Source organism: Octopus sinensis, linkage group LG15, assembly GCF_006345805.1.
Source record: "Octopus sinensis linkage group LG15, ASM634580v1, whole genome shotgun sequence".
In the NCBI taxonomy this organism is placed as follows: domain Eukaryota; kingdom Metazoa; phylum Mollusca; class Cephalopoda; order Octopoda; family Octopodidae; genus Octopus; species Octopus sinensis.
The window spans coordinates 31,142,314-31,153,101 of record NC_043011.1 but is presented as its reverse complement, the minus strand read 5'-3'; the positions used below and the strand labels follow the sequence as shown (position 1 = coordinate 31,153,101).

Sequence of the window (10,788 nt, the reverse complement as noted above, 5' to 3'; positions counted from 1 at the left end):
TATTTCTCTGAATAACATAAAGTACTGTATCAGCAAGCAAAACGAGTGAGCTATAGCCAGAGCCATGGCTGTATCCCTGCAACCCCTGCAGTTTCAAAGGACCTCTGCAGTTAAGATCAAAGTTTGTAGATGAGTCATCTATTTACTTTGGTTAAGATGTTGAAAAAGAATTAAACTATCTATGTTAACTGTAAATTTCAAGAAATAAAATGGTAACACATTGTACCTGCAAAAGTTCATGTAAAAATATTACATTGTACCAAAAACGTGTACCAAACTTTGTGGATTGTCTATGATATCTATTGGATATGAACTTAGCCCTCAGCTTGATTATTCTGAACTAATCGATGATTTCGTGAAGTGAAAAGTATGCCATGTTTGTCTTTGAAAATTGACTGGATTATAAAAGTGTTTTTTTTATTCATGTCTGGAAATTTTACTTAATGAAATTTATAATAGACCTAGATAAATTGAACTTGTACTTTTAAAGATGTTCTTTAGGATAATGTGAAATATTGAACTTCAGTTAGAATAAAATAAAATAAAGCTATGAATAAAAGGTGCATAGATTTTGAATTTTGATTGAAGGGATGGGGCCTCAAAACAAAAGTTCCAGGAGGCTTCTAAAAGTCACGCAATGGAGCTGGCCGTAGTGGGGATTTGAAGCCTAACCACTAGACACTCAGTCAGACACCACGAGTGAACCACAAGTAGAGATATATCTATAAATCAACCAATCAGCTTGAAGCTGTGGCATGATATAGTTTTCTCAAATGTTTTAAAATTTGACTTCTTGTACCCCCACAAAAACCGTTTGGCATGCAACTTACAGCGCAGACGATCCACAAACTGCCGACGCCACTGAATGCCTCGGAAATTTGTGCATATGACTTCGAGTATTTTTAGACTGACCACATGATGTCACGCAGATAGCTTTCTATATTTTCAGAGTATGCTTTAATTTGTCAACATCAAATATCTATGTCCAGCAATAAATATTCACGAATTTGCTTTAGTTATTCCATGTTTTCATTGACCAGTTCAACTCAAGCGACATCAAACCCCACGCGTCAGAGTCAAGAATTACAAAGAAATTGGAAGTATTCGGGAAGGATTATGGATCTTTTCCTTTTGAACGGCACTTTTCAACACAATTTCTAGTAAACTAAACACTTTTAAACTTTGTATACTGGTAGAATGGGTTTATAAAACATCATTTTTTTTTGGCTTTATTGAGAAAATTCTATAGTTTGTAAGATATTTTGTCTGAAATTTCAAGCATTTCGGCAATTTTAACCAATCGCTGGAGTCCATTTAGGTAAACAACATTCCGTGCTGTATGAATATGTCCCTCCTTTAAGAAACAGATTGGGTTTATTTACATTTGTGAAGAAAAAAGATACCCTTCCCCCACCCCTAACCCTAACTCTCACCCTAAATCTAAAATAGATTGAAATGCAATAGATCGATACTAGGGCCATAATTATGGGTGACAATTTCATACGACACTGCTCCGGAAAATAGGATTTTTTTCTAGCAGTGTCAAATGAAAATGTCACCCATAATTATGGCCCTAGTATCGATCTATTGCATTTCAATCTATTTTAGATTTAGGGTTAGGGGTTGGGGAAGGGTATCTTTTTTTCTTCACAAATGTAAATAAACCCAATCTGTTTCTTAAAGGAGGGACATATTCATACAGCACGGAATGTTGTTTACCTAAATGGACTCCAGCGATTGGTTAAAATTGCCGAAATGCTCGAAATTTCAGACGAAATATCTTACAGCCTATAGAATTTTCTCAATAAAGCCAAGAAAAAAATGATGTTTTATAAACACATTCTACCAGTATACAAAGTTTAAAAGTGTTTAGTTAACAAGAAATTATGTTACAAAGGAAAAGATCCAGGATTATTTATGTTAGTGAGGAAAGTTTAAGTGATATAACTGAGTGAATAGATTGTTTAATTACTAATTTGTGGGTCACTGGCTGCGGATATTTCCCGGCATTTTTAGTCAGGATACTTTTATTCTAGATGATCTCAATTCATCACTGAATGAAATATCTTAGTGCTTTACTTCTGTGAGTGTTTGTGTTAGTCTCAGCATGACTCTGATCGAACAGGCTTTATATTCAAAAGTGTTTCAACTGCGACCATTAGATCTTGGCATCACTTTCACAAACTTTAGCTTTCTTTCTTTTTATTTTTTTCAGTTTCGTAAACAGATAAATGATAGCAATATCAATAAAACTCTAGCCATAAGTATATTATACCCCAGCTATTACAATATTCAATACATCCTTTCTTTATTTAAAACAGTAGGGTGTGATGTGAATGAAATTTGACTATTTCAAACGGGTTTACGTAGGGGAAACCTACCTTAGGTGGATACCGTGTGTTACGTGTGAATGAGAGAGAGAAAAGGAGGCAGGGAGAGAGAGAGAGAGAATGCAGAAAGTGAAAGAGAGAGGAGGAATGTAGAGAGTAAGAGAGAGAATCTTCGGTATTTATGGCAAAGCAAATACGTCCCAAATGAACTCTGATTGACCGGACGTATCTATGATAATAGTATTCCAGCCAACATCAGGAGCTCCGTCTCTTTTTCAACCACAGTGTACATAAGACAATATTATCTAATAATGAAAATATGATTTGAAGGAGATTTGGCTGCAATCTCCTGCGGGTCGAGTGAATTCATAGAAACTGCGTCGTTGGTTCGTTATAATGAAATAAACTGGAAAGGTGATGTTAACGGTGGGTCAAATGGAGTGTAGGGGAAGCGCGTGCTTAAGAAATATTGGTGGGGTAACATATTTCTCAATAAAAATATATTGAGCAGTTCAGTCGCAAAGAGGAAAAAGGGAAAATTAATTTGATTAAAAATTAAGAAGCAAACTTGTTGCATATTGACAAAATTTCAAAATTGCCTCCCTCCCCATGGTAAAGTATCAATGTCCATAATTAGGAGTTATACCCACGGAAAAAAAATGAGAAAGGAAACTATATTAAGTAGTATATTTGCTGCTATGTATATTAGAACAAGGAATAAACAGGTGGATTTGATTCCAATGTTACGGTTTAACAACCTGAGTTTAATTTTCACCTAAATATGCAACACTTGTCACATTCTAAACCTAATTTCACTGATTTCAATATTCATGATATGCATTTGCTATATGAAGAATAAAAATATCATAAAAAGCGTATATTCTCTGTTAGATATACAGCAAAATTTAATTAATTATAGAAAAAGATTAATGGCATGAATACGATACTATTGCTGAGAATAAGTCGTTAACTTTATTACTATATATATAAGCAATTTCCCCCTTGAACTTCCTTTCTGTACGGTTTAACGGAACATCATGCCGGTTAGTAATATGCTGCTCTGTTTTTTCGTCTGTTTGTGCTTTAATCTTCACTCGTTGTTGTCAAATATAACAAAGAAATCGTTAATTAGTATCTCAATTCGGTAAAATTGCAATATTTAGCGTTATATTTGGTCCTGTGTTGTGTTTTTTCCCCATTATATAAACACATGCGATGTGACTTCCGCTTTATCGAAATTAATAATGGTGTCTGTTTAACAACAAAAATATTTCTAAATTAAAAGTGATATACCTTTAATACATTTCCCCATTTATCCATCTCACAACAAGCTCTTTATATAATTTAATTCTGTAAGTTCTTTATTAAACATGTTTTGTTAGCTAAGATTAATTACCGTGTGTGATCGCACACGATCTTGTTTAATAATTTAATTATAACACTTGTATTGGTTTAAAAGCTACTAAAAGGTCAAGAATTCTCACATTTTCGATCCATTTCTCTTGTTCTTGAAACCATTATGTCAAGTCCTTCATTGGAAGATGCAATCTCTTTAAGATTTCTGTCTTTTTAGCAGATATTCTAAGTGCGTGCTTTTAATTTAATATTTCTGAAGTCACACGTGGTGAATGTTTAAGTGTTTAATATTTCTGTTTCTATCATTGCAGCTCGCCAAAGATTTATTGCATCCTTCCTTAGAAAAGGAAAGAAGGAAATGTAAACTAAAACGACTTGTACAGTCTCCGAACAGTTACTTTATGGATGTCAAATGCCCAGGTAAGTTAAGTTTATTTATTTTAAGGTATATTTTAACACTTTAATATTACCATGGTAATTAAGTTTCAAAATATTTTGACATGAAACAATCATAAAAATGAAGATAAAATACATATTTAAATAACTAATACAAAATTTGGCTAAGGAAAAAAATGGTTAATATCTAGATCCGCACCCGGTGGGAAAAAAAATACGGACACCCGGTGTTTAGGGTTAGGGTCCATGAGGCAATCTTTCGTTTTAGCTCGAAGGCGTGTGCCAGCATTAGCCCATGATTTTGTGCGTTGAAATATATTGTTGATCTCAAAGTTGAACACTATATTTTCTCACAGTGTATCCCATTATATTCATGATGACCATTCAGAAACTGATTGAAAATGTGTCATATAGTATAAAGCGATTTTGTTATGAACAAACTGCGGCCCGCGGGATTTTCTGAATTGCACGCTTAATGAAAAACTACCATGAATTTTTCTTAGTAGTGCAACCCGCTTCTCCGAAAAGGTTGCCCATGCTGGTTTTAAATATTCAATATGTAATTTAATGTCGCCAATCTCCTAAAATGCTTAGGATCTAGTTTTGTTTGTTTTTAATTGTTTTGCCTTCATTTGCACGTGAATATGAAAGGCACTTTTGTTTTTCTTTAACATTTGTATGTTGTTTAGCCTCTTGACATCTGATTCAACTGGTCCCAGGATCCAATGCGTCATTTAATTATAATAGTAGATTGTGACTTGAAGTTGATTTCGATTGTTAAATCTGGATCTATATTTTAGGATTCAAAAATATCCACCATTTTTATTCTTCTACCTGCTCCTTATAGTATAAATGGAATATTTGTTAACTAAGCCAGCAGAGTTGTCTTTGCTGCAAATATATAAAATAACGATTAAAATTTTTTTTTACACATGACCAGCAATTTTGAAGAGGAAAAAAGTTGAGTACAACGGCTCCCAATATTTAACCGGTACTTTATTTATCGAACCCAGAAAGGATGAAAAGCTAAATTGAATTCCGAACATTAACTAGTCGGGGAAATACTACTCGGCATTTTATCAGAGTTTTTTTTTTATGAATGAACTAAGATAAAATAAATTTTTGAAGTTAGCGTACAATAATTGATTGCTTCGTGTTAATTTTTCGATCTTTGAACAAATAAAATGACGAACAACAAAATCAAACAAACCGAAAGGAAGATAATCTGTGTGAAAAATAAAACAATCGTTTAATGAACGAAAGAAAATTGTAAATTTCGATTTTGTGTAAAATAAGCTTGATTTAAAGAAATCGTTATTATTAAGGCAGCGAGCTGGCAGAATCGTTAGCATGCCGGACAAATTTGCTTAGGCATTTCACCCGTCTTTGAGTTCTAAGTTCAAATTCCGCCGAAGTTGACTTTGCCATTTGTCGCTTCGAGATCAATATAATATAGTCCAGTTGGATACTGCGGTCAATGTAATCAACTAAATCCCTACCCATAAAATTTCAGGCTTTGTGCCTATAGTAGAAAGGATTTTAATTATTATTTTTCTGAAAAATCTGTAAGCTGAAATTATACACGATTTTTGTGTATTGGTGAATGCTGTAAATATGTTGCTTGTGTGATGGTTGCTATGAATTGGGTGTAAATTGTTTAGTGTGATATTCACTTTCTACGCGTCTTTTAAATTTTAGCTGGGCTTTCCCTTGAATAATGACTTTCACTTTCATAGGAAAAAAAGAATTTAACGATTTTTACTAATCACTATTAACGATTATTTGTTTATCTTTTGATAAATATCGATTCGTTAAATTTGCTGTTTTATTTTGGTTTTCGCAATATTTAAGGATCAAAAGATAATATTACTTTCAAACAGTAAATAATTTTTCGCTTGGTTTTCACCTGCTAGGAATATAGGAATCTCACAAATCGCACGCACCTTACAATCTTGAAATATGAACTATATTTCGGATGCTTTATTCCTAGGTGTACTGGGATTGAAAAAGGCAACCGTATAACCAGTTTTTGACATAGTTTTTAGTTCGTTCAGGAATAGCGGGGATAAACAAGAATATGAATGGATTCCGAAATGTCCAAATATTGAATTTTTATCAAAGCCTGGCGAACAATAGGAAAGTTCACCTATCTTCACTCACACCTAATATAAATCTGTGTCAATTGCTGTGATTCACAGCAACGTAAATATTTAAATTGCATAAGAAATATCTTTTCTTGATGTAGCACCTAAAACATTATTTAGTATTTATAAGTGTTCAACAATATGTATTCTTGAAGACTTATTTACTAGGTGACTTTTGTTTAAATGAATTATTTTCCTGAAGTTGTCTCTTTCGTGAGAAAATTTGATATATGATTAGTTCTGGTAATTGAAGCAAGATATGATCCTTTATTTATGAAAGTGACCAAGTATTCTTGTTTTGTTTGGTTAGAATCTGAAGCACTATGATCAATGCATGGAATTTTCTGATTCTCTTGTAATTTTCTCACTGCTCAGATTTATATTCTTGAGTAAATGCTGCAAGTTTCACTTTAATTCTATGTAATCTGCCTATATTAACTAAATGTAAATTTGTGAATATATATTCATTGAGGGGCGGCAATTTGAAAGTAGTTTTTGATGTCTACTATTTTAGTATTTAGACTTTAATGTAGCATACGGAGCCTGTTGCAGTTGGTTGGCTTGCCATCTCTTGTCAAACCGTCCAATCCATGCCAGCAGAGAAAATGGACGTTTAATGATGATAATCTTTTGAAGTTGCTTGATAATTGCCATTTAGCTAATAGATGGTTGTTTTCACATAATTTTGTCTGTGACATTTGAAGTAATTAAATGTTGATTGATATTGTAGAGAGACTGACTTTAATGTGTTGGTTTGTGTTTTCCAGGATGTTATAAAATCACCACAGTATTCAGTCATGCTCAGACTGTTGTTCTGTGTGTTGGATGTTCAACTGTATTATGTCAGCCCACAGGAGGCAAAGCCAGACTTACAGAAGGTAAGAAGCATTCTCTTTTGTTCAAATAAACATATTATAAATTCTGTGAATGAAGATATCATTTGTTGTTCAAGCAACTGTCTTCAGGAGCAGTAGCTCTGAACTGAGCAGCAGCTTAGAATATGATGACATGTTAGCCTGGAAAGTGATATAAAATAATGGGGATGCCTAACCTTAAAGATAATATTCAGCAACCAGAAGATTGCAAAAAATCAATATTGTTATGTGCTTGCTCCTTTGTTAATAAGTAATTTAGAGAATAAGTCTTCATTATACAAGATTCTCTTCACATATAGGATATATTAATTCATATGTGGTGTATTTTGTCTTTAATAATTATCATCTCTTAAATGAAGGGATATATACGCTCTTAAGCTTCAGTATTTACCATCTCACATCTTTGCAACAAAATGTGCATATCTGTATGTATTTACACACTTATTTTGTTCACTGTTCACAAAGCTGTCTCATCTTTCACATATCATTGTTTTAACCCAGGGGCCTCCAAATTTTCTGGACCATCAACCCCTCATTGATCCCCAGGGATTTTGACCACTGCTTTAACCCTTTAGCATTTAAACCAGCCATATCTGGCCAAAATGTTCTACCTGTTTAATATTCAAACTAGCTAGACCTAGCCTCTCACGTCTATCCTATAGAGATTTTTCATTCTCAAAATAAATAATTCATCATCATCACTTAACGTCCGCTTTCCATGCCAGCATGGGTTGGACGATTTGACTGAGGACTAGCAAACCAGATGGCTGCACCAGGCTCCAATCTGATCTGGCAGGGTTTCTGCAGCTTCCTAACGCCAACCACTCTGAGTGTAGTGGGTGCTTTTACGTGCCGTCAGCGAAATCTCAAAGGTATAGGATAATGCATGATTAATTCAAAACAAAGTGAATATGACAGAATAATCTGAATGCTAAAGGGTTTGTAAACTGGCCTAAACGTTAGAGAAAACTTCACTATAATGTAATGTACATTAAAAGAACCAACCGGTCACAGCACTATGCGCCAGATTTGATTGATTAGATATCAATTATCTAATTGTGGTTGGAATCCTTTTGCTGAGTGGTAGTTTTGCTAGGACTAAAGATAGCTGCTTAACTATTGTAGAGAGTTTGAATGGGAGTGCATCTATCCTCCTTTAGGACTGATTCATTTGTTACTAATCTGTGATATCGCAGTGGGCTCAGTTGTGAACCATGACTCTGTGATAACACGGGTCAGCAATTGGTCAAAGATTGTACTTGGGCTGCAAAGGTGCATCCCTTTCGCCATCCACAATGCTCAGGGCTACTTGGGGGTCTCTGAATGAAACTTATTTTTCCCATGTGTTCTATTATTCATTTGTAATTGGTCACCAAAGTGCCCAGTAAAAAAAAAAAAGCATCCAATGCACTCTTTATTAAGGAGGGCAACCAAACCAAAACAGACTATGGAACCTAGTGCATTCCTTAGTCTTTCCAGTTCCTGTCAAGCCATCCAACCTGTGACAGCATGGAAAATGGACATTAAATGATGATGTATTTAACATTGTGTCATTTTGGAACCAAACACCAGTGGTAAATGAGGATTTATGTACTGTTGGGTAAATTTTAAGCCCAACAGTTGAAATTAGCATCCTTCATAAGCAAGGATAGAACGGTTCACTACTAAGTCGGACAAGCATGTTTGACATTGTTCCTTATTTTGTTGCATGATGTCTTGCATAGTTACATAAATGCTAGGTCTTTTGTAGTTAATCAAATGTCTGAGTAGTGGTGATGACGCAGATGTCTGTTATTATTGCTTTAATGTCTACAACAAGCGGTTGTACCTATTCAACTTGGTGCCATTTCACACTACATATTTGAAACCTCAACTTCAAGATATCAATGTTGTCATTGTTTATTTTTTACAATGGCATTTGTAGGGTAGGTGTGGGAAACCAAGTTTGAACATAGAGCAAGTAGAATGTTCGGGCCTGATATGGCTGATTTAAATGCTGAACAGCTAGTGTCCAGACACTTTCTTGATTATATAATCTTTCAAGTTATTGCGGCTTTTGTCAGTATTCTGTCAATCGCAGAACATTTTCTTAGACATGTAGTTTGTCCTATTTCTTAAATGACCGAAACAAAATCTCCAACACCACATACAATGTAGTTTTGCCTGTGTAACAAATTACCTACTATTTTCCAGTCAACCATTTGAACATATGTTATTTTTTTTTTTAGTGATTGATCTTGTAGATATTAAAGCAATAATAACAGACATTTGAGACATCATCACTACTCACACGTTTGATTAACTATCTCACATACAAGTAAAAAAGACCTAGCATTTATATAACTATGCAAGACATCATGCAACAAAATAAGGAACAGTGTCAAACATGCGTGTCTGAATTAGTAGCAGCTGTAGAAATATTGCCAGATAACACTGGAGCCTGGTGCAGCCTTCTGGCTTCCCAGATCCCCGGTCGAACCGTCCAACCCATGCTAGCATGGAGAACGGACGTTAAATGATGATGTTCTATCCTTCCTTATGAAGGATGCTAATTTCAACTGTTGAGTTTAAAATTTACCCAACTGTACATAACATCCTCATTTTTCATTGTTACAAGTTCATCTCAAGTATTTACAAAAATTTGGTTTCCTGTTATATTACGTACATCTTTGTACATAAAATATTTTCCTCAATTACATGTATTTACTTGAGTGCGATGATTTTGAATGTGTGATCCCCTCCTCTGTATTTTGTAGCAAAAGATAAGTAATAAATTTTCTTTTTAACACTGCTACTCTCCCATTTTGAACCCAATGTTTTGTATTAAATTTCTCTCATAATGAGTAAATAAGTTAAATTCTTACCTTTTTGTATACTATGCAAGGTCAGCAGATACTTTCTATAAATGAATACCTTAGTCTTTACCATATTTTCCCACCCTCTTCTTAGCTCAGACTTGTTTTATATTGTATATTGGAATTTTTTGATTCTGCAATGAGCATTAGCTTGTCATAGAACATGAGTGTCCTTTATGTTTGATTGGGTGAGGAGAGCTTTGATGCATTTCCACTTGAATGCTTGACTGTTAATATATATCGAAGCTACATACAGCTGTTGGAACAATGTTTTATTTTGTTAGTTTGAACAGGACTCTACAATAACAAGTCATTTAATAATTCTTTTTTCACTTTTTCTACAGGTTGTTCATTCAGAAGAAAACAACATTAATAGAGTGATGACCTGAAGTTATTTATGGTTTAAAATAAAAGAAATTGAGCCTCAGCTTCATGTTTTAGAGTTTTTGCTTTATTACACAAATCTAGTTATTTCAGTGTTATTTAATATACATAGTAAGTGTTAAAATAGGTAGAGTTTCTGACAAAATATTTGGTTTCATTTCCATGTTTCAGTTGAAATTCTACTCTGACCATTTCATATTTAGGATCTGTAAAACATGGGCTAGTATGTACTCTTCTCCGAAAATGTATGGCATTTTGCCAATGTTAGATAAACAATAGAATTACCAATTCATTTTCCTAATATTTCAATATTTCAAAATGGCGGTGCCCCAGCATGGCCACAGCTCATAAGCTGAAACTAGAATCAATCAATCAATCAAAACTAAAACCATTTTAAATTTGATTTCAGAATCTAGTGTATTGCTTATTAACTTTTTCAATGTGGAAT

General features: G+C 33.9%; 1 protein-coding gene across 1 annotated transcript; it reads left to right on the top strand.

Moving 5' to 3' along the window:
• The first annotated feature begins 3,240 nt into the window (after positions 1 to 3,240).
• On the top strand, positions 3,241 to 10,383 carry LOC115219854 (40S ribosomal protein S27-like). Its single transcript, XM_029790143.2, has 4 exons — positions 3,241 to 3,373; positions 3,998 to 4,106; positions 6,994 to 7,104; positions 10,301 to 10,383. The coding sequence occupies exons 1-4, from the start codon at positions 3,368 to 3,370 to the stop codon at positions 10,327 to 10,329; spliced, it is 255 nt and encodes an 84-aa protein (XP_029646003.1). The 5' UTR covers positions 3,241 to 3,367; the 3' UTR covers positions 10,330 to 10,383.
• The last annotated feature ends 405 nt before the right edge of the window (positions 10,384 to 10,788 follow it).